At 53.4% G+C, this 27,481-nt stretch overlaps 2 protein-coding genes across 3 annotated transcripts; one reads left to right on the top strand and one right to left on the bottom strand.

Annotated features, from left to right (window-relative positions):
• The first annotated feature begins 272 nt into the window (after positions 1–272).
• On the top strand, positions 273–11,814 carry MKS1 (MKS transition zone complex subunit 1). 2 transcript variants are annotated; one of them, XM_081109988.1, is made up of 18 exons: positions 273–385; positions 780–889; positions 2,233–2,303; positions 2,746–2,901; positions 4,296–4,390; positions 4,578–4,706; positions 4,974–5,078; positions 5,733–5,841; positions 6,375–6,431; positions 7,472–7,514; positions 7,771–7,836; positions 8,855–8,925; positions 9,279–9,348; positions 9,449–9,556; positions 10,188–10,321; positions 10,775–10,857; positions 10,940–11,037; positions 11,139–11,814. In XM_081109988.1, exons 1-18 carry the CDS (start codon positions 306–308, stop codon positions 11,228–11,230), a joined length of 1,677 nt encoding a protein of 558 aa, XP_080966114.1. In that variant the 5' UTR covers positions 273–305; the 3' UTR covers positions 11,231–11,814. The 2 variants fall into 2 exon arrangements, with proteins under 2 accessions (XP_080966114.1, XP_080966113.1); XM_081109987.1 differs by lacking the exon at positions 10,775–10,857 and having other exon boundaries at positions 295–385.
• A 995-nt stretch (positions 11,815–12,809) lies between these two features.
• On the bottom strand, positions 12,810–23,426 carry EPX (eosinophil peroxidase; the record flags this gene model as incomplete). The annotated part of the gene is given in 13 exon segments (XM_081109290.1): positions 12,810–13,011; positions 13,567–13,804; positions 15,852–15,999; positions 16,003–16,022; positions 16,475–16,730; positions 17,108–17,268; positions 19,079–19,397; positions 20,762–20,968; positions 22,139–22,268; positions 22,387–22,504; positions 22,692–22,867; positions 23,103–23,196; positions 23,303–23,426. Coding segments are annotated over 13 exon segments (2,193 nt in total).
• Positions 23,427–27,481: the final 4,055 nt, after the last annotated feature.

Here is a 27,481-nt window from a genome sequence, read left to right as displayed (position 1 = left end):
TCCCTGAAAAGGGCCAACGGCTCTGCCTTCGTGTCCTCATTTGTAAAATGCACGAAGTCGGCCTTGGGTGTGCGTGAGCTGTGGTCACACTTGTGACAAGCGGCGACCCCGCGGGACCCCAGCACCGGGGCGCATAGGAGCTTGGCCTTGGCTGGGACTGCACTGGGCTGGCAGCGGCTGCGTGCGCTGGGAATCCAGGATCGCGCACGCAGCTCCTCCGCCGCCTCCCTCAGCCGGCGTCTCCGTTGCCAGGGGAACCGGGAGCGGCGCGCTTTCCGGCGCAGTCGCGGCGCGTTGCGGCTGTCATGGCGGAGACCGTCTGGAACACCGACACCGGGGAGGCTGTGTATCGCTCCCGGGACCCCGTGCGCAACCTGCGCCTCCGGTAGTCGCATCGTCCCGGAGCCCCGTGCTTTTTTGCTCTCAGCTAATTCGAGCCTGAACCTCACTTCTCAGCGTTCGGCGGCCCCCACTTTTGCTTACAACCCCGATCACTGCCTCCGCGGTCTCCCTGCGTCTCCCCTCATTGCCGGCACCCTCTCCACGCACAGCTTTCAGGCTCCCAGGTTGCTCGGAGCTCTGTGTCCCCAGTACACTCTCCCATCCCACTCGCCCCCGGAGGACCCGGCGCCCCGCTCACCACCTTTCATTTGCGGGCACCCGGCACACCTTCGTAGGCCCACCCCACCCTCTTCTGCATTGCGTTTCCCCATCTTTGCTCCGTGTTCATCTCCTTGTGTGTCTTTTAACGAGTATCTGGGCTTCTCTTTTCCTGACAGAGTCCACTTGCAAAGAATCACATCAAGCAACTTCCTCCATTACCAGCCCGCTACCCAGGATGGGAAGGACCTCATAGACTTGGCCACTTTTAGGCCTCAGCCTACCGCCAGTGGGTGTTGATGGTGATGCGTCCCGGGAAGGGCCTAGGGTGGTGGTTACTTCTTAAGACAGAAAAGGCCCAGGGCTCTAGTCTGAGCAAAGGCAGGGAGGTTGGGTTCCTTGCTAAGGTCACATGGCCGGTAAATGTTGAAGCCAGGGTTTCATGAGGCGATTTTAACTACTATATTATGTTGTGTTTGAAAATTGAATACGGCATGATTCCTGCCATCAAGATACTGATCTTAATTGTGGTTAGGTGTAGTGAAATAAAAAAAAAACAACCCATTCTTTATTTTTATTTTTTTTTAAATATATTTTATTGATTTTTTACAGAGAGGAAGGGAGAGAGATAGAGAGTCAGAAACATCGATGAGAGAGAAACGTCGACCAGCTGCCTCCTGCACACCTCCCACTGGGGATGTGCCCGCAACCCAGGTACATGCCCTTGACCGGAATCGAACCTGGGACCCTTCAGTCCGCAGGCTGACGCTCTATCCACTGAGCCAAACCGGTTTCGGCAAAACCCATTCTTTAGATATGTTATAAATGTTCCTGGCAACCTAAATTCCTTTTGTGGTATTTTTTTTTTCTAAGAGAAAATATGCTCCAAATTCTAAGTACACATCTGAATACTTTTTCAAACCATTTGAAAATTGGTGTCAGCTTGAAAAATGTGCATGTTAACATGCACTGTGCTCCTGCAGTGTTCCTTATCTGGGAAGGCAGCGGAGTGAGGAAGAGGGGACAGTGTGCTTGTGTTAAGCCACTAGTCTCTCTGCTTTTGTTTCTGTTAAAAAATAGTCTTGGGCAAGAAGAGTGTGGGCTGGTGGATTGTGAAGCATGTGTCTCTGCCAGGACTGTATTATATTTGGTTCTTTATATAATCATTTATTTGCTTTTCCTCTTCTCTCCTGATACTTGGTCCTAAGGCTACAATGTTTGTGATTCTAGATATATAGCTTCAGGAATAGTAAAGCGGAAAATACCATGATTCCTTTTAAGGAATCATTTGCTTTTAAGCAAATGTAGACAATTAGGATTGAGAAAGAGCTATTCAGCCTCGATCTAAATTTCAGCTACTGACACTGAATTAGATTAAATAATTCCTAGAAGGCATGTCTTCCTTTTCAAATTAGAGTAGTGATTAAGACCCATCCTTCTTGGGTCTTCATCTTGGCTTCTACTCATCCCCAGCCTCCCCAGCCTTTGACTAGAGTGAGTACTTCATAAATCACTGAACTCCAACTGGTTTTGTGGCAATAGAAGAGCAGGGACTTGGATTATGACTAACCACAGAGCAAGAAGTGGTGCTGGTTTGGCTCACACATTTGACTCACCCTGTTGTCTTTGGAGGCGGACACCGCCCAGATGAAGATGAAGAGGAGGAGCTTGTGATTGGGTGGCAGGAGAAGCTCTTTAGCCAGGTGAGCCCGTGTCACTTGTCTTCTCAGTCGACCTCCACCCAGGCCACCTCCACCTGGCTGGTGGCAGGAAGAGATTCTTGATACAGATTGCCAAACCGATTTCCAGAAAGCTTGTAGCGGTCTATACTTCCTCCTGATGTGTTAACAGGGTCAGGGTAGCGTAGTGACTGTCATTACCCAGTTTTATGATCCTGAGTGAGGCACTTTTCACCTCTGGGCCACATGCCATTGGTGACGGCAGAGTTCGATTAGACCATCACTCTGGTTCCCTTTAGCTCTTACATCCTTTGGATCCCCCGCGCTCCATTAGTTTAGATAAATGAGAGTTGGCCATGAAAAGATGTCAGATTGTATCAGCTCTATAGAACCGTTCTAATTAAACAGTTGCAGGAACAAAAGTTTGACATGGTCTCACTAGATCTTCCTTTCCTCGTGACCTCAGTTTGAAGTAGATCTGTACCAGAATGAGGCAGCCTGTCAGAGCCCTTTGGATCAGCAGTACCGTCAAGACATCCTGAAGCTGGAGGGTTCCGGTAGAAGGAAGAACCGACGGATCTTTACCTACACTGACTGTGATAGATTCACCAATTTGGAGGAGGTATTGTTCTTCCCAAGGTCCCATGGCTCCCTCTTCCTTTGTCTCCCTGAGCTTCCTGGCCTCACTGGGTTCTGTGTGTGAAATCAGGAGCCTGTTAAGGGATGACAGAGAGCCTGTCTAGGATCTGCCTTGCGCTGCTGGCAGCCAGGCTGGAATAGAGCGGTCTCAGTCTATAGGTGGTGTGGCTTCTGCTCTCGTCTCCGCCTGCTGGAGGGCCTGGAGGAGCTGGCGGAGTCTCAAAGGCTAGGCTTGCAGGCTGCAAACCAGGAGCTTGACTTCCCCCACGCCTCATGAGATAAGAAAGGTGGTTGGCATCTAGAACCATCTGGATCAGTGATTTTCAGCCTTTCTCATCTCATGGCATACATAAACTAATTAGAATTCCGTGGCACACCCAAAAATACATTTTTTGCTGATCTGACAAAAAATAGGTATAATTTTGATTCATTCACACTGGACAGCTATTGTTGTGTTGGCTGTTGTCATTTTTTTTTTTTTTTTGACAAGCTAAGGAAAAAGGTCAGTGCCCCTGACTAAATTAGTCAGATATCACATGTTTTAAAAATTCTTGCGGGACACCGTCTAAAATTGCTGATCTAGATAAAATTCACCAGGGATTTGGCCAGAACTCTGAGTGTGTGGGTTTGAAGAGGAATTCAGTGCAGCCAATGGCTTGCATCCTCAGTTTGCATCAGTTCTACCCTAGGGCAGCGGTCGCCAACCTTTCGGACCTCGCGGACCACCAGTGGTCCCAGGGCCACCCGTTGGTGACCGCTGCCCTAGTGGACTTAACATTTTCTTCAGTCACTGCCTGATGGGTCTGTCTTCTCAGGGAGATTTTAGACTCCTTGAGGGAGGATAGAGCCTCTATTTTCTGATTTGTCTACAACCTTGTAGATCTGTGCGAGGAACAGTTGTTAGTGAGTATTGTTGAATGATTGATACTTTTATTAGGAAAGTTGTGGGTTGGTAGCATTTACCATTGGGATTGTCCGTTTTGGAAAAGTGAATACAGTCGCAGTTAGTGCAGTTCCCATGTGAGGATTTCCCACAGAACACTTGTGTCCCGTTTGCCATCTTCCAGTTACCTGGCGAAAGTCAACATCTGCCAGGCAAACTCACCCAACTTGGTGTTGGTATGTGCTCAGCATAAATAAACTCACTTCCAAAGGTTAATATCCTGCTAATCTCGGGGCAAACCAAGGCATGGCAGGAGTCTTCTCTGGCTTGTTTGTGCCACTCCCCCTCTTCATTAGCACGTATGTTGTAAGGAATAATTTTAGATTCCGGGGCCAGATGAGGTTTCAGAAGGAAGGCTTCCCTCTTCCCTCTGGGTGACTGGTCCCACGTGGCCCTGACCAGCTGGGTTACACAAGGCTGCTCTCTCTTCCCAGCACTGTCGGAAAATGACCACAGCCAGGGAGGTGCCATCGTTCTTGGTCGAGCGAATGGCCAATGTCAGGCGGCGGCGGCAGGACAGGCGGGGAATGTGAGTGCAAGTGTGCATGGGGACTCGGGGGGCCTTTGGGGTCCTTCACACCACTGTTCTCGGTATGTCCGCCAACTCCAGCTTCCCATTCTGCAGTAGACCTCCACCTGGGCGTTCCCCCCTGTGTTCCTCCTTCAGGCTCTCCAGGGGGGCCCAGGGAAGTAACCCTTCCTGTGGTGTCTCCCAGGGAGGGCGGCATCCTCAAGTCACGAATTGTCAACTGGGAACCCTCAGAAGATTTCATCAAGAGCCAGCACGTCATCAACACCCCTCTTCAGACAATGTACATCATGGCAGACCTGGGGCCCTATGGGAAGTAAGTGAAGCTTCTCACTGCCCAGCTCAGGTCCTCATCCTCATCGCCTCCACTAGCCATCACCTCCCTGGTGTCGTGACCCCGGGGTATACGGGAGGAAGGGACTTCTTTTTCTTGTGATGCTTCTTAGTTGTTCTCAGAAGCATTAGTATTTTACCGTGATAATTCTCACTGCAGCCTCTGTCCTCTCCCCTGACGGGGTCTGACTACCCCTTCCTGTTTCCCTGGCGGTGGGACCAGTGATCCTGTTGATTCTCTGGTTTCTAGGCTCGGCTATAAGAATTATGAGCATGTCCTGTGTACTCTGAAGGTGGACAGCAACGGTGTGATCACAGTGAAACCTGACTTCACAGGCCTCAAAGGACCCTACAGGTGAGGAGAGAGAGAAAGGGGTGGTGAGACTGCCATTTTCCCCTTGGCTTCACTTCTCGCCCCTGGCTGAGGGATGCTCAGAAAGCCCTTCGTCTGTTCTGATTTTAAGTTCCCGGGCAGTGGTCCATATTCTGTTCTGGGTCATTGACCCCTGGGATGCTGGGGATGCCGTTCTCAGAAAACGTGCGACCACACCAACTTGAAAGCGACAGCCTCAGCAGCGTGCTTAAGTGACAGTAATTCTCTGCGCTGCTGAATAGAGGGACTAACCAGAAGGGGTGGTGGACTCAGCCAGGTCTTTCCTCCGGGCTAATTCGTTTTCACCTCTATGTCCGGGAATAACAGGGCTGTAAATTAGAAGTTACCTAGGCCCTCCTGTCCGTTTCTGAGGTGAGAGAACTGGGTGCCCGGGATGTCGTGCTTTCGGATTTCACCATGACTTTGAATCAGAAATGGGCCCAGAATCTATACTCTCAGTCTAGTCTGGTGCCCTTGCTTTACCATTTTGTTTCCCTCTCCCAGTCATCGTTCTATCTCTGTCATCGTGTCCTCTAAAGGAGGCGTACGGCCGGTGATGGCTCCTCCCTGGGCTAGGTCTGGAGGGCCTCATCTCTTGTTGTTAGAGTCGGTCCCTCGGTGGCTTTGCCCTTACAGGATTGAGGCCGAGGGGGAGAAGCAGGAGCTGTGGAAGTATACGGTCGACAACGTGTCCGCCCTCGCACAGCCGGAGGAGGAGGAGCGGGAACAGCGTGTGTTCAAGGATGTAAGAGCCAATTCATCCCTGGCACCCGGCGGGTGAGCCTCAGCGCCTGGGAGCTGAGACCATGGCCGAGGTTGATGTCAGCAGTTGCAAGGTCTGCTCTTAATGGCCCTCTCTGACTTAGGAAGCATTGCTGACATATCAGCCCCAAGTGCTGGATCATATTAGAACATCGTCATCATCATGACCATTTATTTGAGCACTTACCATGCTCTGGGCTAGATATTTCACATCCTTTATTTCATTTAGACCCTACCACAGCTCGTTGAGGTCAACACTTTTCTTACCACCATTCGTAAGTGAGGAAACTGAGACAGAAGCTAAGCAGCCTGCCCACGTTCATGCAGCTTGTACGTGTGAAAGCCAGGAGTGGGTCCCAGGCCAGCGGATTCCCTTTCAAATGTCAGTGGCCGGGATGCTTAGGCCTCCAGTTCCCTGTGACATTTCCTATTATTGCGTTTTTTCTCCCACTGGGACCTGAACCCTGGTCTGGCTTGGGTCACAGTCTTGGGTTTTGGTTTGGTTTCCTCCCGCAGCTCTATGGCCGGCACAAGGAGTATCTCAGCAGCCTCGTGGGCACTGACTTTGAGATGGTGAGTACGTGGCTTCCTGTGAGCTGGGCTCAGGCTGTGGCCGAGTCACAGAGCCTCTCTTAAAGGCCCTCCAGGACAAACTCTACTCTTCAGTGTCAAAGGAAATTAAAAAATAGCAGATAGAGGATAGTCCTCGTTCATGTTTTAAAAAATATTTGCGTATTGATAGAGAACTGTTAGTACAAAGAAAATACCTTAAAGGGTACGCGCATGCCATGGATGGCTCTTTCTGGGGCGAGGGGGGATTGGGAGATGGGCGATGAATACTCGAGGTGAGAGCGATATGTCAGGGATGTTCACTTTTTATTCTCTGCACTTAATGTAGTTCTGAATTTCTTCAGTGGTAATACACTCACGTGTTACTTTATAATTGATTTTAAAAATAAATATAAAGATGAAAATGCCTTCACGTGGATATTTTTCCTAAGGACCCCATTGAGAGGGAAGGGGTGTCATCTTTGCTTGTCACATAGTTTGGCTCTTTACAAACAAGACAAAACCGTTTAGGCCAGTTCTTTTATGGTCCTGTTCTTTGTGTCCCCTCATTCCGGGAGTTCCATTTCTAGATCTGGAAACAAGGATAGAGTTACCTGCTGGTCTCCCTCTCTCTTTTTAAAAAATTAACTCTCACTATTCTTATATTGCATTAGCAACAGATGGTCAGTGTTTAAAAGTTAGATAGCTACACAAATAATTAAAACAGGAAACTCCCTCGTTCCTCGAGTTTCTCAGCCATCTAAAGGGAACGGGGTCTCCACCCGCCAGGACACACGAAGGACAGCTGTTACGGCTTCCCTTCACTCTTGTCAATTTCCCACACTGTGTTGCCCTCCCCACCATTTAAATGATATACTTTTCCCCCTAAATTACAAACTTCAGGTATTTTAGGAACGAGATCTCTGAGTGGGGGGTGGGGAGGAAATGCGTTAGGGACACATCCGATCTGACGTCCAGTGTCGGGTCCTCCGGGGGTCTGTGGACAGGCCGGGGAAGTGCTGCTCTCCACACCGCCTGACCTTTCCCATTTCTCCCTGCCTCAGACGGTCCCAGGCGCCCTCCGGCTCTTTGTAAATGGAGAGGTAGGTAAGTGTCTTGCCAGGCAGAGACCTCCTATACTTGGTCAGGGGCCCCACGGAGCTGTGAAGTAATCCGCCCGGCCCCACGGAGGCCGTGGGCGGTCTGCAGTACTTGGAAAACTCAGCCATGAGTCTTTCCTGGACACACAAGGCAGGTCCTGGCCCTTGAGGGACTTTCTTCCAGAAGTATAGAAACCCTCAGGACTGGGTGGGTGCTCGGGGTGATAGGAGAATAAGCTGAAATCGTTTCCTGTTTTTCTTAGTTTCAGCCCAAGGCTATGAGTATGACAACCTCTATGTCCACTTCTTTGTGGAATTACCAACTACTAGTAAGTAATATTCATGAATCTTTTTTAAAATCCATTCTGAAAGCTTCTCTAGGCATTGGGTCAGGCCTCCTTCCCTGCTCCTGCACCAGAACTGCTACTGTTCTTTTCAAGGCCGTAGGTCATTTCCAAGCTGTCAAACCCGTGGTGTCCTCTCTGCTTCCACCTCACTTGACCTCTCGGCAGCATTTACACGGCACGTTTCCTCCCTGAGACTCTGCCCCTGCCTCCGGCGCCGTGCTCCTCTTCTCTCGTCAGCCTCCTTGGCTGATGCCTCATCTTCTGTTTACCTTGAACCCTTCAAGCATCCCAGGCTGCGCCTTTTCGGGACCATGTTCTGTGTCTGAACCCCTTTCCGTCACATCTTTGCACGACTGGTTCTTCCTGAGTTCAGGCCTCTGGGAGGTCTTCCCTCACCACTCAGCCTGCACGGCCTCCAGGCCCCTCGGTTTTATTTAGCGCAGCGTTGGTCACCACCTGAGTCTCTTGTTGGTGGTCAGTCTCCCTCCCCCTAGAACAGCGGTTCTCAGCCTGTGGGTCGCGACCCCTTTGGGGGTCGAACAACCCTATCCTGAGACCATCGGAAAACACATATATAATTACATATTGTTTTTGTGATTGATCACTATGCTTTAATTATGTTCAGTTTGTAACAGTGAAAATATATCCTGCATATCAGATATTTACATTACGATTCATAACAGTAGCAACATTACAGTTATGAAGTAGCAACGAAAATAACTTTATGGTTGGGGGTCACCACAACATGAGGAACTGTATTAAACGGTCGCGGCATTAGGAAGGTTGAGAACCACTGCCCTAGAAGGTTAGGTCCGTGAGACACAGGGATTTTCTCTGTCATCACCACGTTGTCCCCAGCGACTGTTCACAGCAAACAGTGGACACTCAGGAAATGTTCCGTGAATGACTGATTGAATGAGCAGATGAAGGAACTTGTCTCTTTCTCAACGGCTTGCCCTCCTCCCGGGTAAACGTACTGTCTGTTGTCTTTGGCTTTCAGACTGGTCAAGCCCCGCGGCCCAGCAGCTCTCAGGAATAACACAGACCTGCGCCACCAAGTCCCTGGGGATGGTATAGAAAGGGGGCCGGGTGCCTGGAAGGGAACAGGACTCTGATCCTGGGGTGGCCTCTGAAGATTTTTCAGGCCCCAGCCACGCCCTCTGGGAGGTCCCAGAGTTGGGTCTAGCCCTTCTGTGGGGGCTCTGCAGGGCTGCTCGGTCCCTGGGTCCTCTCGCTGCTTCGGGGAACATGGGAGCTGCTTGTAATTGGGTCCCTTTGCCTCAGCCTTTTACTTCCTACCCGGGGTGATCATTTTCCTTTTTCCCTTGTGAAGATGGCCTTGTTGGCCACAGGGAGAATCAATTTCAGCTGAGACCTTGCCTACCCCATGACACCGAGTATAAAATGATGCTCTTCTTTTTCAGGACAAGGTGGCCTACTTCTCCTATCCATTCTCATTTGAGGCCTCCTTCCTCCATGAGGACGAATCAGCTGGTGAGTATCTCAGCAGCTGATCCGGGGCTCAGGTCTCTGGGGCGGTGCCCCCTCCGGGTGAGGCCTCCCCTGACCTGCCGCTTCTCTCACTCGCTCACAGAGGCTCTCCCGACGTGGCCTGTGCTCTACTGCGAGGTCCTCTCGCTGGACTTCTGGCAGAGGTACCGTGTGGAAGGCTACGGGGCTGTGGTGCTGCCCGCCACCCCAGGTGACCTCTCGTCCCATGCCCTGGCTCCTAGGAACAAGGCTGACACCTCCAAAAGATCCACCCGCTTCCAGGGAGAAGGGGGGTGGTTAGGAATTAGAAGCATTAACGTGCAGGATTCCTGGCTCCCGTTGAGGAATGCCCCCCCTTCATTTGAGACAACTGAGCGGGAAGTACACCTCGCAGTGAAGGGGAGCAGCCCGAGTGTGTCTGGACTCTGCTCAGCGCTCCTCTGATTGGATTGCAGCCCCGAGGGAGAAGCTGCCGGGCAGAGTGGCTCAGCCTTCATTTTACCTCATGGTGTGCCAGACATTGTGCACTGTGCTTCTCTTTAGTTCTCCCAACTGCTCTGTGCGGTGTAGGTGTTATTTCCATTTGACTAGATGGGAATGAGGCTCAGAGGTTAAGACACTTAACCTGGGCACACAGGTATTAATGGGCAGGGCTGAATTTGAATTTCTGCCTGATTGATTCCCCATCGGTGCCCTAAACTGCTACCCTGACCATCTGCACCAGAGGTCAGACTGTCACCAGAACAGGTGTGGTGGTGGTGACTAGGCCAGTGTCATCGCTGGGGAGTCAGCAAGGGACCATGCCCCCTTTCTGGGCCTGGCCTCATTTTCCTCCTGCACAGGCTCGCACACCCTGACCGTGCCCACGTGGAGACCCATGGAGCTGGGCACGGTGGCCGAGCTGCGGAGGTTTTTCATCGGTGGGTCTCTGGAACTGGAGGACCTCTCCTATGTGCGGGTTCCAGGAACCTTCAAGGTGATTTCTGTCTCTGGGCAGACTTCATGCTGAGAACTTAGGTTCCTGTTTCATCTGTAGCAGGTGGGGTCCGGGTTAGGGTCCTTAATTGTTCGTCGCTTTCTTATTCCTGAGCCCCTTCCTTCCTGCTGCTTCAGCTGGAAGTCATAGCCACAATCTGAGCCAGGTACAACTATCCCACTGCTCTCGTAGGAGGACTCTGGGAAGTAGCAGGCTCCAGATTCCCGGCCCCATCACACTAACCAGCCCCTCCTCCCAGCCCATCGCCGAGGCCTCGATAACCAGGGATGGGCAGGGTCAGCAGGAAGCTTGTGAGACTCATTCTCAGTGAGGTTGGCCCCTGCTTTAACGGTTGGGAGCCCAGTGATGGAGTCCGGTGCTGGACTGGGAGTAGGAGTGAGGCCGACATGGGGTCTAGAGACTGGAGACGTGATGCGTCTAACTGTGCCACAGGGGGAGCGTCTGAGCCGCTTTGGGCTCCGCACAGAGACCACGGGTAGTGTCACCTTCCGCTTGCACTGTCTGCAGCAGTCCAGGTGAGTGACCCGGCCCTGGGGCTGGCTCGCTATCCCGGGGGGCTGGCGAGCAGCCTGGGCCATGTGGCACGCTCCCCTGCAGGGCCTTCATGGAGTCCAGTGCTCTCCGGAGAAGGATGCGGAGCGTGTTGGACCGTCTGGGAGGATTTAGCCAGCAGAGTTCCATTCACAATGTGCTGGGTAGGTTCCCCCCGTCCTCCCAGCTGGCCACCCAGAGCCAGCATGGGCCCTGTTCCTCCCCGCACCATGGCAGCTGACCACTGTGTTTGCTTCCCTCACAGAGGCTTTCCGCCGCGCCCGGCGCCGCATGCAGGAGGCCCGAGAGAGCCTTCCCCAGGACCTCGGGAGCCCCTCGGGAACCATGGTCTCCTAGCCCTGCCCCTCCGCGCAAGAGGACACAAGCGATAGCTAAGGCCGGTGCTCTCCCTCCTCCTCACCTTCCTTACTAGAGACCAGCTGAGAACCAGAAGAGCAGAGAAGATATCAGGCCAGCCCCCCTGCCTAGCCTTCTGCAGGGCCTTCTCCCCGCCGTGTGGCAGTAAAGCCCGAGACCCTGAGGCCCCATATTCATAGGTCAGCTACTGCAAGTGGGCATCGCCACGGACATTTTTTTTTTTTTTGGTTTGAGACTAATTTGGGGAAACCACATTAGTAAGCTCTTTCCTCGGCACAGCTCCTCTGGCTTGTCTCACAGTCTCAGTAGCAATGGGCTGCAGGTGCCTCCTCTACAACCTCAAGAAAGGAGGCTCAAGAAAGAAGGAAAGTGAGGGACCTTAAATCCCCCGCCCCGGAATCTCAGCCCCTTCTCTCCAGGGTGGCCTCGTCCTGCTGCTCGAGGCTTGTTTGCGATACAACTATTTCGGGAGCAAATGAAGGCTGAAGGCGGGGCCCAGTCCTCAGCTAGCTGGGTGGTATCTTTTATTGTGTTTTTTATACATAAAAGCTTGTTATACTGTCTGACGTTCTGTCGGCTGTTTCTCTGCTCAGGTCGCTGGCATGGTTGAGGTATTCCCCTTAATAGCGAGGTCCGTGTGCTGCCACCCTTCCCCCTTTCTGCCCTTTTCCGCTCCGGAGTGTTTCTTCTGACTCTCGTCACTCCGCCCCCAGAAGAGGCTTAGAGGTTAGTGCCGGCTGTGTCTTATCAGCAAAGCATGGGACTGGGGTCACGCCCTCCCCAGCCCAAGGCAGAGACCAGCCCCTGCCCTCAGCAGTGCTTTATTGGCAGAAGCAGAGCATGTCACCCAGCCTGCAGGCTCCCGAGGAGGACTCTGGGGTGGCTGGAGGCAGGGACTAGGTGGTGGGAAATAGAAGAAAGTGGCTGGAAACCCTCCTGGTGACTTCTCCTCAAGACCTCCTTGCTTGGCTCCCAAGGCAGGTGGGCTCATTGCTGCTAGACACCCTAGCTATCACTCCCAGCCGAAGAACAAACTCGGAGCTGCTTCCAGCAAAAGCATCAGCAGGATATGGTTGCTGGGGGCGGGGGGGTGGGGGGTGAGGGGTGGGGAGCGGAGGGCAGGGAAGAGTGCGCACGGGATGGGGCGGGGGGGGGTAAATTGTAGTCTTCCCTGGTTCCCTGTCTCCAAGGTCAGAGGCTTGGGATGGAGGCCTGTGGAAGCAGCAGAAGTGGACATGTGAGGAATTGCTGGACATCCAGAAATGAGCTGTTTTAGGGTGTTGATGACTAAGCCCAGGCTAGCTGGACACTTGCTACCCATGCTCCTACCCCTCTCCCCAAAGTTCTAGGCCCTGGGTGGGATTGACTATCAGCCCAGAAGCCGGAAGCTAGCATACTGGGAACCCTGTATGGAAGGAGCACCTTGTCCCCAGTGACAAGTTCTGTTGTCCCTGCTTAGAGGCCTAAGAGGACTCCGCCATCCCATCCGGGGAAGGAAGTGAGGGCCTGCCCCAGCCCAGGGCTCTTGGGGAAGGGCCTCCCCTTACCTGCAGAAGCCTCATTTGCTCCGCCAGGCTGACAGGTTCAACCTGGGGATTCTGCTGCAGTGCTCGAAGTCCCGGGGGTAGGTGTTGGCTCTGAAGATGTCCCTCGGAACCATGGTGATACCGGTATTGTCACACACAATCCGAGACAAGGAGATCTGTCCCAGGGCCCTGCGCTGCCCCTTGGTGAAAACACCTGGTTTCTCCCACCAAAACCTGCCAAGACAATCGAGAGATGTGGGTGAAGGTAAAATGAGCACCTGCTGTGTGCCAGGTACATTATGTCATTCCATCCTCACAAAGTTCCTGCAAAATAGGTATTATTCCTGTTCTATAAATGAAGAAACCAGTTGAGTAGTCAAGTAAATTGCCCAGTATTAAAGGCCTGGTGATTTAAGTGGCCAGGGCTGGATCTGAACCTAGGTAAAGGTCAAATCCAAATAAGAAGTCCAGTCTTAAACCACAAGCTTATAGGAGGCAAACCAGGTTTAGCCTTTTCTGCCCATGTTTTCCGGGACCCTTTAGCCTGGAATAGCGAGGAGGCTGAGAAGTCTCCTGGGTTAAGGGTGCCTCCAGCTCAGGCAGCATCAGCCTCCTGGGTCAGTGGTCTCTCCCTCTGACCAAGGTCTCCAGGAGCCTCCTGATCTCAGATCTTGTGAATGTGAAAGAAATGAAGCTAAAAAGAGCACTTTCCCCCATTGTTGGGTCTTGAAATGTTAGTGCTTCTCTTCCCTGCTCTGGGGCTGGTTTCTTTAGGGTCGGGTCACTCACCTGTCTCCACTGCGGGCCCTTGTGAACTGGTTCTCAAAAAGACAAGCCAGAAGAGGCCCCACACGGGCCCCCGGCAGAAGCGGCTCTGCAATGGCCCCCATCCAGATGTCAATGTTGTCAGGTGTCCCGTATAGATTCAGGAACTTTCTTGCCAGACCCCGGTTTTTCAGCACACGGCTAAGCTGTGCCAGATTCCTGGGCTGGGAGAGCCCACAGAAGCGCCGCCAAGCATTGTACCCTGAGGGGAAGGGCGCAGAAGCAGTTTCAGTCTTACCCCTGCTGTCCTCCCATTAGCTTCTGCTTCTCTCCACATTTCTCCTGAGAGCTCTGTGGTCTGGCAATATCTGGCAGAACAAGAGCCCCGCAGGCAGAAGAGGCCCTGAACCAAAGACCAAATGCCAGTGGGCAACCATGCTTTGCGTGCATCAGCCTGAGGAGTGCCTAACACTCAAGACAGTACCCAGGACACAAAGGACTCTCAGTAGGGTTTGAGAATGAATGAAAGAAAGGAAGGAAGGAAGGAAGGAAGGAAGGAAGGAAGGAAGGAAGGAAGGGAGAAAAGAAGTGAGTGAACAAAACAAGAAGTGAAAAGAATGGATCAAGTTTACTCAGAAAGGGACCACATGCTGTATGGTTCCATTATATGAAAGGTCCAGACCAGGCACATACATAGAGACAGAATGTAGATTCGTGGTCATCAGGAGCTGGGGTGGAAATGGTGACTGACTGCTATTACAAGGTTTCTTTTATGAATGAAAGATACTAGATATGGTGATCGATACATGACTATACTAAAGTCATTGAATTGTATACTTACAAAGGGTGAATTTTAGATGTTAACTATACCTCAATAAAACAGTTAAATTTTTCACCTACTCAGAAACTTCCAAAGACCAGTCATGCTGACTTCTCCGCTATCAGGATCTCACACCAGGATCAGGCCACGTGATGTGTGGTAACATCAACATATGCGATGGCTTTGCCATCATCTGAAGGAACCCTAGCCCGACATCACCCATTGAACTACAGCTCACAACACCATCCCCCAGCTGAACTAAGGACAGCCATGTCATGTTTTACCATTGCTAAGCTCTGGTGCGTGTATCTCTCTCAGGATCCTCACAACACCTTTGTAATTACCATTTTATTAGTGGATACTTGTTGAGCTTAAGCAACCATGACTTTTACTAGTAAGTGGACTTCATATCTTCCCATTCCAAACTTGGTGTTGGATTTGGGAAGGGATTAGAATAGACTGTAAGAGACAGTATCAGGAGAATATTTCTGGGACAGCTTGCAGGGAACAGGTATTTGGGGAACAGAATATCTCTGTGAGGCAACTTGAGTGGTTAACAACCTCAGTTCTCCAGCAGGGGGCACCCACAGCTCTTTAGCTGTCAGGAGCACCCAAGTGTAATGAAGGACAGAAACTGGTTCTTGAGTGCCTGCTGTGTGCCAGCCAGGTGCTGTGTTGGGTGCCGTAGAAATCCCCCCCCCCCCCCGACTCTGTTATAACACAATCAGAGATTAGCTGAGGCAGATGGAGCAGGTGGGGAGAGGGAGAGGAGCAAGGTGGTGGTCAAAGCCTTCCCCTGACATTGTGGATTGAACAGGGGGAGGAAAGGAGAAACTCTGAATTTGATTCACATTTTACTACTTCTTAGTTACGTGGCATTGGGCAAATTACTGGGTGTCTTTGAGCTTATTTCCGTTTCTATCAAATGACTGTGGTCACTGGAAAGACCACACGAGTTATATCCACGAAAGTGCCTCCTTTGTCTTCTTCCCTGGGGTAAAGCTTTCTGTGTCCTCACCAAGCTGCCAAAGCAGCCTTCGTTGTACTCCGCCCATTCCCTGCCTCTCAGGCTCGGCCTGTCTCCACGTAGAGCCAGTTTCTCTGTCCCTGGAACCCGAGCCTTTCTCCTTGGAACTTGCTAGGATGCTGGGGAATGGGGCAGTTCGTCCCTGCCTTTTAGATCTGTTTCTCTCTACGTGGAAATTCCAGACCCCCTTTGTTCATCTCCCGTGTGCAAGGCCTGGTCCCATTGTGAACTTAAAGATACAGACCCTGCAACAGACGGAGATGTGGCAGGACAGCAAAAAGGTGGTCGGAGAGATGTCCTACTGCATCGGCCTTGGCCACGCCTGCCTCTGAGCCACAGCACAGACTGTAGACAGTCCCAATCGGAAAGGAGGCCCCCAGGACCTCCTGAAACCTGTCCCCACCACACCACCACCAGCACCACACCAAGCCACGCCTGGCGAAGGGGTGGGCAGCCCCTCACCTGGGAGGCCGTGGTCCCGGCTGCGCTGCATGTTGAGAGCCGCCAGGTCCAGCCCGATTCTTCTCACTTGCTGAAACAGCCTCTCCCGGAGCTCGTCCACTAACATGGAGTCCTGCCGGTTCAGCTTGGCCGGGGTGGCCATGAGGCCTCAGAGGATGGGGTCGATGCCACCTGGTGGCGGGGAATGTGAGCAGCACAGATTGGAACAGCTCTGGGAAGCCCCTGTGTCGTCACAGGAGGCCCAAGTAGCTCAGAGCTGGATAAGCCAGTCACTTTTATTCTATGATGATTATTTCAGAAAACAGGCCTGGGTGGACATGAAGAGAGCTGGTGTTGTCAGGGCAACGGGTCACCCCTACTTAAAGGAGTGGAAGGCAAGCTTTCAGGCCCACAAGCCACCAGTCTGACAGCCGTCTCCTCCCCTTTCAGAAATCCCTCATCCCAAAGGGGATGGGAAACCCGTGGCTGAGGGTCTCAGTGGCCCCTGCCTTGTTTTCACTGTCCTGGGGAGATGATTAGCCGTGGCCTGAGCAGCAGCTGGCCTCCTCGCAGTAGGCCTGGCCCAACTGGAGGGGGTGTGCTCCCCAACCCCATTCCCATCAGCCTCTGGAAAACCTGGTCACCTTCATGCACGATTCGCCAGCTGGCAAAGAAGGCAGAGCTGAGCGGAACACGCGAGTTGGGTGCTGAGGCCTGGTACTGGCTGTCCAAGCGGTACACGAAGGGCTGGAGCATGGTGTGCCCAAAGCGGAAGGCCAGGGTGAAGACATTGGACACGCGAGGGTCCACGTTGGAGCAGTACCCCAAGTAGGGCCCCAGGGTTCTCTTGGCCCGGGCCCTGCCCAGAACCAGGGGCAGAAAGTCTCGGTAGGTGATGATCTACAAGAGAAGACGTAGGTAGAAATGACCTTAGCGGCTGCCTAGCCCACTCCTTTACCTTTGGACAGACCTTGGGCTTTTCGAAGGGCTCCTCAGACATAAATTCTTGAATGTCTATCATGTCAGATGTCGCAACATTGATTTCCCATTGGCTGATGAGATGCTGAAGCCCAGAGAGGCTGAGTGACATGGGTAGGCTCACACCGTGAGTTGGTGGCGGAACTGAGGGGACAGGTCAGATCTCAGGCATACACACTCAGACCTGGCTTACTTGAGGCGCATCCCCGAGGATGTGTTAAGGAGGGTGGGAGCCACTTTTTCAGATGCTTCTCATGCCAGATTTTCTCTAGGGGATGCTGGGACCCCAGGCTCCCTACCTGGACCATGGCCCCCACGATCTTCCGCGCCTCCTGGTAGAGCTGGTCTCCGGTCCACTGTGGATTCAGGCGTCTCAGCTCGGTAGCCAGCCGGTTGTGCTCTCGCATAAAGAGGGTGTGCATGGCTGTCAGCGAGGGGTTTTCGCTTGTTCGAGAGTCACCTTGAAAACCCCAAGTTCAGAGTCACCATAGCTCTTCCCAGAGAAATGGCTTTCTGCTAGGGCAGACAGAGTTCTGGGGACTAGGCAAAGGTGGTGGGACTTGCTGACCCGTGTCAGGCTCCTGGCCCTCACTCGGCCTCCATCTCCTCAGCTGTGAGGCCACTCACTGACCGCCGCCCTCTTCCCCAACACGACGGGCCAGGGCGGGAAGACAGCGGGGCCTTGCATCCTTAAGTGACTGGAACAGGTGCCGGCGTGGGAAGAAAAGCTCAGGGCAGCTGCCAGCCTCGGCAGGAAAATCGGTGCCGAATGATTCTACTCCACAAGGTGACCAGCTGGTGCAGAGACCTGGATGCCTAGGAACCTTGACTTGGGGACCACGGGCCCCTCTCCCAGGAACTGCGTCCGTGTGCATGTTCTCTATCGAGGGCGGGACCTTCCACCAGCTTTGGAATTGCTACCATGCAAGAGGGAGGGTTGGGCAGAGCCTCTTTCTGCAGCTTTGCTAGGCCTTTTCTCCCAGAGGCCAGGAGGCAGAGTAAATGCCTGACAGTGGGCCTTCCAGTCATTTGCTGGCTCTGAACTAAGCCCTTTTGTACAAGGTCTCATTTAATCCACTTTTCAGTAAACCTCTCATGAAAGTGCAAGAAAAACCCATCTTGTCCTGGCCAGGTAGCTCGGCTGGTTAGAGCCTTGTCCCGATACACCAAGGTTGTGGGTTCGATCCCCAGTCAGGGCACATACAACAAGGAACCAATGAATACATAAATAAAGGGAACAACAAATTGATGTTTCTCTCTCTCAAAATCAATCAACAAAAAGTTTAAAAAATACAGTCTCTACAAAAGGGGGCTGGAGCCAACTCCCTGCGAAGAAGGCGGTGGAATAGCATGGAAAGAGCACAGACCTGGACGCTACCCTGACCGCAGTGCCCTCTGTGGGCTCTGCCATCTGAACTCTGTGCTCTGGACACATTAGTCATCTTCCCTGCGCCCCAGTTTCTCATCTGTAAAAGGAGGTGATAACCGTGGCCTCCTGTCATGGCTGCTATAAGATGGCACATGTGAGTATCTTAAATAACCAGAAAGGATGCCCATATCAACCAGCACTTGGTGGCAAAGAGCCCGAGGAGGGTTCAGATGATGCATCTGGAAGAAGGTACCAGGTACCAGTGTCTAGCAACGGTGGGGGATGAGAGGTGGGGAGTAAAAACCTAAGGCAGTGGTCGGCAAACTGCGGCTCGCGAGCCACATGCGGCTCTTTGGCCCCTTGAGTGTGGCTCTTCCACAAAATACCGACTTCTGTGCATGGGCCACGAAGTTTCAATCGCACTGTACATGCGCGCCCGCACGTGGTATTTTGTGTAAGAGCCACACTCAAGGGGCCAAAGAGCCGCATGTGGCTCATGAGCCACAGTTTGCCAACCACTGGCCTAAGGGAATTTAACCCAGAGAAGATTAAAAAAAAAAAAGTAGGTGGAAATACAGCTTCTTTCAAGTAAAGAGGCTATTAGTGAGTGAAAGATGGACGGCTCCTTCTCTGCGGTTCCAGAAACATGAAGAGCACTAGGTGGATATTGGATCCAAAGGGGAGGAGCTTTCTAAAAGTCAGCACTGCGGGAGAGAAACGCGTTTGCAAAGGGACTCCCGACAACCTCTGGGTCCTGCGACAGCTACACCTGGATCTGTCCTAGGCTGTGCCTAACGTTGACGTCTGAAGACGTGTACCCCCACCGCCTCCCACCATGGCCTCCAAACCCAGAACCCCGGGCGGCTGTTTCCCAGGAAGATACCACCTTCCCCAGCCTGACCTCCCAGGAAGCAGGGGATGCGCGCCGGGCGGTTGGTGAGGACGCAGGGGTCATCGTGCAGGTTGTCGAAGGGCAGCAGGTCCCGGCCGTTGTCTCTGAAGCGCTGGTTGACGGCCAGCAGCCCGTGGTAGTTGGTCCGGTTGCGAAGGCGCAGAGCCAGGGTGACCTCACTGCCGTACACCATGCTGGCGTCCACGAAGGAGGTGAGTGCATTGATCTGGTTTCGAATGATGTTCTTGTTTTGGGGGCATGAGACGGCCGAGCGGAAGAAGGGGATGCAGTCTTGCTGGTTCTTGATTCGGGGGTCATTGGCCGGAATCTGAGGTGCAAGAGGAGACAGTGACACTGGGGCCCCTTAAGAGCCAGCGTATCCTTCTTGGTCCTCCCACACTTGCTTCAAAACCTTGCTTCAAAGTCTCCTCCTTCAGGAAGCCCTCCTTGACTCATCCGGACTCACACTGCTCACCAGGTCAGTTGAAGGTCCTTAGGACTTTGTATCACAGATTCATGCAAGGTTAGAAATGGAAGAAACCTTAGCTCCTCATTTTCCCGGTGGGGAAACTGAGGCTTGGAGATGGGCAGTGACCACTAGTTAGCAGGAGAGGAAATAGTGAAACCTAGTTCTCTTGACAGGCCTGGGCTCCTTTCATTCCATTCAATTCAACAGATATTTCCTCAGCCCCTCTCTGTGCCGGGTGCTCTGGAGATATGAAGACCAGCAAAACCCAGTACAGGTTGCAGGAAGCTGGCAATTCAGTTGAAAACAGACACATATGTAGAGAACGTAACTCTAAATTGATGTGCCCTTTGCTATGCTTGATCTAAAAGCCAAAAGTCACAGGTGAAATAGGAAGATTCCGGAAGGCTTCCCAGAGGAGGTGCCCCTGAGCCAGAGCTTGAAGAATGGGCAAAGTTGCACCAGGGAGGAGCCAGCCAGGGGCCCTCACAGGTCAGGCCTCATGGAGATCCCCTTACCTGTCAGGGCACCTACGCCGCCCTCCCCTCCCCCCTCCCCCCAGAAGAGGCTCTGCTCCCTGGAATGCACCTATTTTTCCCTGGTGTCCACACCACCCTTGCCTGTCAGCCTGAAGGATAGCTCCCTGCTCACAGCCCGCCCCCGGAAGGAGAGAAGGTGAGAGCTAAGAGACTCTAAAGCAGTGGTTCTCAGCCTTCCTAATGCCGCGACCCTTTAAAACAGTTCCTCATGTTGTGGTGACCCCCAATTTCATTGTTACAAATTGAACATAATTAAAGCATAGTGATTAGTCACAAAAATAATATGTAATTATATATGTGTTTTCCGATGCTCTTAGGCGACCCCTGTGAAAGGGTCATTCGACCCCCAAAGGGGTCGCGACCCACAGGTTGAGAACCGCTGCTCTAAAGGCTTCCAAAAACAGCAGCCTAGGCTTCCACCGTCAGGATCAAACCTACGGGTCAAAGCCAGTCTCTCGATTGCTTCCCCTTCCCTGAAGCCTGCAGGGAACCTCCTGGCAGATTGCCCACCCCACCCCCGCCCCTCCAACCGCTAAGAACTGGAGTCCATAGCGGCTGTGCTTCCTGTCTGTCTGATCCTCCAGCGTTGCGGACACCTCCTTAGGGATGGTACTAAGTCTTCCAGATCCCACCCCCAGCTCTTGGCCCAGCGTGGAGGCCAGGGGCCTGGGAGTTGGCTGCGGGTACCTTGATGGGGAAGCAGGGCGGCAGCTGGGCACAGGTCCTCTCGCAGTCAACGCCTGCAGTGAAGCCCACTCTGGCCGGGGTCTCGGGGGAGAAGTCCAAGTCGTGGTCAATGAACTGGCCCCACTGCATGAACATGAGGGCCCGGCCCTGGTCGGAGGTCACCCTCTCTTGGGGGAAGCGCACGATCTGGTTAGAGACTGCCCGGACCTGGTGGGAAAAGAGGGCAGCGTTGGGGGGTGGGGGAGGCTCTGGACCCCGAAACCCAGGCCTCAGGGGGCAGCAGGTTGCCTCTGCCAGAGTTAACACAGTGTCTCCTCCTCTCCTGCCCTCCCCTCCCCTTTCCTGCGTTGTCCCACCTGCCCTGGCTGTCATTCCCAGAAGGATGGGCTCTGGCCTGGCTCCTGAGGGTTCCAGGAGGAAAGAGAAGGGGAGAGGCGGGGTTGGCTGGCTCAGACTCCACCAGCACTTCCAGAGAGGTTATTACATCAAACCGATAGATCAATGTATAAACTGATGGAAAACTGGATGATAGAAATGATTGATAGGTGCATGGATTGGCTGTTAGGTAATGGATAATGTAGAGAGAATGGATAGGTCAATAGAAGAAAAATTAAGAAACAGATGTTGATAGATTGTTATATTGACATGAATAGAAATTGATAAATTGATAAGTATGAAATAGCACAGATCAATAGATATAGCTAGATTAAGATGTATGGCTCTTTATACAGAGGTGGGCAAAAGTAGGTTTATAATTGTAACACAAATCAGTAATACAATAATTAATAAATAATACAAGAATAAATTCTGTTTAAATTCATACTCAACTGTAAACCCCTGTATTTAGCAAGATACTTTGACACTAATTCTTTGAGAAAAAAAAATACTATAATGGCTAGTATTAATAAATTATATCATATATGGGTGTTTCTTTAATACTAGAGGCCTGGTGCACGAAATTCGTGCACGGGTAGAGTCCCTAGGGCTGGCCAGCAATCAGGGCCAATTGGGGCCTTCTGGCTGCCAGCCGGGGCCTTCCTTCATTCCACTCCGCCCCCTGGTGATCAATGCACATCATAGCAAGCAATCAAACTCCCAATCTCCCAGTCAAACTCCCAAGGGGACAATTTGCATATTAGCCTTTTATATATATAGATTCATGCCAGCAACATGAGGCAGGTTTTACTGCCGTTTTACAGATGAGGAAACCAAGACTCAACACTATCACCTGCCCAAAATCACCCATCCCGCCAGAGGGAGAGCCTGGGTTCCAGTCTGTCTGGCTGACTCTGGGCTGTGCTTTTACCCCTCCCCCACCCCCTTGCCCCCAAGTTTAGCAGAGATCAAGCATCCTCCAGGTCCTCAGTCCCTACTCACAAGAGGGAGGAGGAAGCCATTGCGCCTCTTGCCAGGGGTCCAGCCGAAGGGGAGCGACAGCCCATCCTCATACTCAGCCGGCAGCCAGCGAGCCAGGGCAGTGTTGGAGGCCCCCAGCCAGGGTCTCCTCCTGCAGCAGTGGAGCGTTCGGGTCAGCAGGGTTCCAGCGTGGAGACCATTCAGCGTATAGGGAGGGGTGGTGAGGGAAGGGGGGCTCCCCCGGGGCAGGTGCAGCCCCTCGCTCCCACCTGTTATTACATCTCCCCGTGATGGTTCGGTACTTGTCACTGCACTTCTCTTCCTGCTTCTGGACAGTACAGCCACTGGCCTTGGACAGCAGCCACAGCTGGGATTCCGTCAGCAAACCTGAAGGTGGGGCAGGTGGGCAGGACCCTGGATCCAGGCTCCTGGCTTCTTCCGGAGCTGGTCTATTCTGTACCTCCCTTCCATCCGTTTACTCTCTCCCCTGCCAACACCCCAAAGCTGTGCGCCCCCTCCCCCTCCTGCCTTCCTTCCACTCCCAGCCCTGCGGGCTCAGTGGGGAGCATGGTACCAGTGACATTGAAGGAGCTGGACCCCTGGCGTTGTAACTTCTCCTCCAGCAGCCCCAAGGCCACGTGCATATAATCGGCAGCCTGAGTGATTGTCCTGGTGGCCGCTACCGGCTGTTTGAAGTAGAACAGGAGGTCCGTGGGGCGGGCAGAGCCACTGAGAAGGCGCTGCTTCATGCTGCCCAGGAGAGGAGGAGGGAGAGCTGATTTAAGGCTGCAGAGCCACCCAGCAGAGCCCCATCCCAGGTGGTGGGCAGTCGGGACAGCGTGAACAGATGGATGGAAGGGAGGACCTCTACCAACATGGCACTGCCCCCGTGGTGCCCAGGGGCAGGGTGATGGGTGAGATGACCGTGATTGGAGCCCACCCTCCCTCAGCGACCCTCCCCAGGCCCACACAGACCCAGACCCACCTCCTCTGAGTCTGATTGTAGGCGGCATCCACCAGGAATTTGGCCTCTGTGATGCAGCTCTGCAGGACCGAGGTCTCCACGGCCCCGGGGGAAGCTGCTCAGAGGGAAGGGGACTCAGGGTCCATGGGAGCCACAGCCCCCCAGGCCCAAGCAATTCCCCCTCCATCGCCCTTCTCCAGGGCTGTCCAAGGGGCTATTACCTGGGGTGGTGCCCTCACAAGGCTGGGCCAGGACGAGTGTGAGGACGAGCCCTGCCAGGGCCAGGAGCAGCTTCCTCTCCACAGTGAGACCCTGAGTCACACGAGTAACACCCGCGTCGCGCATTCTGGCGGCTCTCCTGCTCCCTTCTCACCCGGGGACCCCACGCTGACCTCTCCCCTCCTGCTCTTCTTCGGAAGCAGCTGGGAAGGGACTTTTATATCCAGCCCTAGGGTGGGGCAGGGGAGCTCTGGGCCCCAGAAGCCCAGCCTCTTGAGGTGGAGCTCTAGAATTTCCCTCTTGATTTTTTTTGGGCGGGAAGGGGGGTTGTGGGACTGAAATCCCCACCCCACCCTGCCACTCAACCAGCCTCGGGGCCTCCTTCCCTCCTGTCCACTCACCGCGTCCCACCCTCTCTGCTACCGAGTTCACGGATCCTGCACGTGCCTCTCAGGGAATGTTTGCTGGATGCCCGAGGAACAGCCTGCCTCGTCAGAGCCCTGGGCTGGGTCCTGCCACTCACTAGTTGTACGGTCACTACCTACACTGTTTCCACATCCCGAACGTGGGACTTGGGCCAGATGACTGGAAAGGCTCCTCTCCTTGCCCAATAGGGCAGAAACTGGGTCTGCCTTACTGTAGTATCACCCCATACCCCACCCCCCACCCCCCACCCAGCACAAGGCCTGGCATTCAGTAGGTGCTCAATAAATGTTTGTTGAGTAAATTCATGATGTAAGATCAATGATTCAGCCCCTACCCCTTACTCCCTACCCTACCAGCTCTCTCCAAGATGCCAATGGAGGGTAAGGTGATGGCTAAGTCAGGGCCTGAAAATTATGGGGCTATTTCATGAGGTCATCTGGGGACACAGTGAGATGTCACAGTAAAGCACCCAGCAGAGCAATGGCAACAGCCTCCATCTTCCATAACAGCTGAGGACCTGTTAGACTTCGTGCTCCTCCTCGAATTTAAGCGCTTAGCAGTAGTAGGTGGGCGCTGAGTAGGAGGCGTGAATTCTGACTTGTCAGGCTGATCAGCAGTAGCTTCCTGGAGGGGGCTTGCTGCAGGGGCTCAGAATAATCTGGGTTGGGCCTGGCTCTGTCACTACCTGTGCGCCCTTGGCTAAGCCTTCATTTCCATATCTTAAGGGTAGAACACCCCAGTCGGTCTTTCCCCTCAAGCGACAGGCCCTCTCATACCCTCTTGTCTTTCCTCTTGCAGTTCCCTCCACTGGATGAGCCAGGCTCACCCTTTGCTTGGACCCCTCCCTGGTCTACCTGGAGAACCCGTGCTCATCTCTCCATACTGAGCTCCAGAATCATCCCCGCTGAGCCCTGCAGCCTGCCTGTCCTCCCCGCTTCTTCAGGTGGACTTGCCCATCCCTGTCCCTGCTCCAGACTCCCAGCAGGGCTGTCTGAGTGTCTTGTCTCCCGCCCTCTATCCCCCATGCCCTACCGAAACCCAGCCCCACGCCTTGACAGCGCCCTCCTCCCACACCAACGCCCCTGCCTGACAGTTGCTCTTGAAATAGCCCCTTCAGCAATCCCTTTCACAAGCTCCCGTTGAAGGCCTGGGCCCTGATCTTATCTCCTTATCTTCCGCAGGGTCGCCTCTCCTGTGACAAGGGGGCTCGGATGGAAAGTCTCAGGGGAGTTGCCAAAAGTGCGCTTACCCCCTGCACGACTTGGGGTGAATCACTCCACTCCCTGGACCTCAGCGCCCACATCTGTGACACAGGGACAGTGAGCCTCATGAAGGAGAGAGCGTTAAAAAGTGGACGCCTGCTCCTCAAACGTGCTTTCCCTTTTGGACCTCAGGGAGCCAGGTACCCCCAGAAGGCTGGCAGCCAGGCGGGGACCCAGGTTGCCTACCTTCCAGCCCCGGCAAAGGAAACTCAGGGTGAGCTCTGCTTGCCCTCCCAGAGGACTCTAGTTCAGCAACAGTGAGTGTGCGAGGGTTTGCCACAGCAGTGGGCTGCTGCAGGCTGTTGGGACAAGCCGGAGACAGGGCCCTGGGCTCTGGACCCCGCCTGCCATATTGGCTGATCTGCTCGAAGTGCTGATGAGAGACAAGCACACAGAAAGGGACCACCGAGGGGCCCTATGCAACCAGTCTATGGAGGGCAGGTTTCCTGGGCTGGGGCAGGACCGGCAGGCAGAAATGCAGGCAAGGAGACCAAAGGGAATGCTGGCATCTGCCACCTGGACTCCTGCCCCTCAGCCTGTTTCTGCTGCCCGCCCTGCCACAGGACCCTGCCCCTACGCTCCCGCCACCTGAATCCTCCACACACAGCACCCTCCCACCCCACCCCTGCCAGCCAGTTTCTGTTTTCTCAATTTTCTTTTTAGTTTTAAAAATAAACAAAAAACATTTTTAAAAGGATAAATTTTAATGGCAAAGATATTCAAATTCCGTAAAATAGCCATGCATGAAGTAAAATTTGCACTTAAAAATATTATACAGTTTGCATTCTGTTTCAATGTTTTACATTTTAAACACAAATTATAACTCCCAACGGTCACGTGGCGTGACAGAATGGAAGGACATCCAGTTCTGTCTCTTCACCTTTACCATCGCTGTGGGATCGCTGTTCATATCGGCTGTTCAAATGCACGAACATGCATCGCTGCAGGGGCGGGAGGCGTGACGTGTAGCCGATGTCAGCTCAGAGATTCCAAACCCAGATGATTTGAAACTCACTCTCAAAGCAGATGCACGTATCCGAGGGAGCCACCATGGAACTGAGAACTGACTTCCACGTAGAATGCAATGCTTCTTGAAGGATAAGGAACAAAAATGCCTTCATTTGAAGCTTACAGGCTTGGGCCTGGTTGGACCGCAGGTGGGGGAGTCGTGCAGGAGAGCTCTGCCTCTGAAAGGGAAATGGCCAAATCAGACTCCAAGACCGAGCCACATAGGAAGAAAAGATTTGTAACGAGACACATCAAAAAGAGCCCTCGGGGTAACAGGAGGAGACAGGCTGCTTGGAAACTGTGACTAAAGGGGCAAGAGGAAGGATGGGGGCATCCTCAGGGATCAGGGCCCTGACCAGCCAGCTCTTCAATGGCTCTCCCTCCCCCCCTGGTGGCCATAGGACTCTGTGGCCCTGGGAGACTGGGAACCACTGGTCCCATGAGCATGCCGTCCCCTCTGCCAACACATCTTGGTCCTCCATGCAGCTTCTCCTAAAGAAAGAGGCCCCCAGGCTCGCACAGTCTCACTCCTGCCACCTCCCCTCTTCCAAAGCCATGTCTCCTCTCTCCATTCCTCTCTCCTCTAAAACCACTGGCTTTCAGCTCCTGCAAGGGACCTACCCTACCTGCAACGGATCTCAACCATGAAGACCCTTCCCCTTTTGTGGCTGGTGACTCCTACTGACCCTCCAGGCCCCATCCAGAGGGAGCCTTTCCTGTCTCAGGCTCACTAGATCCAAATCAAGTGTCTGGGTCTCCCTGGCCCTTACTCTTATAGCTCCTTTCATAGAACATAACATCACTAATTACACGTGTATGTCTGTGGTGGATCTGGTGAAGCTACAGCTCCCTACAGGTCTGTGAGTGCCATACAGAATAGGTGTGTGCCTGTCCCGTTGCTCACTGTGGCCTCAGCCCCTAACACAATGCCTGGCAGGGCCTCAATGCGAATTTGTGCAATGGATGCATCTGCTGTGACCTTGCCTGTCACAGCTCTTGGGTCAGGCTTGGGTTTGTGCTTGAACAGCTATTAGGACCTGGCGCCTTTGGTCAGGGGCAGTGTTCGCCCTGGGTCAGGCCAGCCCCGGGTCAGTGGACACCTTTGTGGAGACTGGTCCTGCCAGGCTGAGGCTCAAACCCAAGACCATGAGGGAGCCTTCCCTCCCTGGCATCTTCAGCTGTAATACCCAAGAACCCTCTTCCCGCCCTCCCCTGCCCACCTCAAAACCTCAGCATTCTGCAACCACTTTCACAAAAACTGTCCTCCAGCCACAGTGGGGCTGCTGTTGGCCACAGGCCTGATTGGATCTCTTTATCTCTCAGCTCCAACGGCCCCCGTGGAGACAGCTGCAGCAGAGCAAGGCTCAGGGCCTGGTGGGCCTGCTCCTGTTCCCAGGGGCTCCTGGGAGTGGGGTCCTTGCACCTATTCTCATACAAGAGCACTGAGGTTGATAGTGAGAAGGGGCTTAACTCAAACTATGGTGG

This window comes from Myotis nattereri, assembly GCF_964212035.1.
Source record: "Myotis nattereri genome assembly, chromosome: 16".
Taxonomy (NCBI): Eukaryota; Metazoa; Chordata; class Mammalia; order Chiroptera; family Vespertilionidae; genus Myotis; species Myotis nattereri.
Note: the sequence above shows the minus strand (reverse complement) of the source record. Positions and strands in the feature narration are given on the sequence as shown.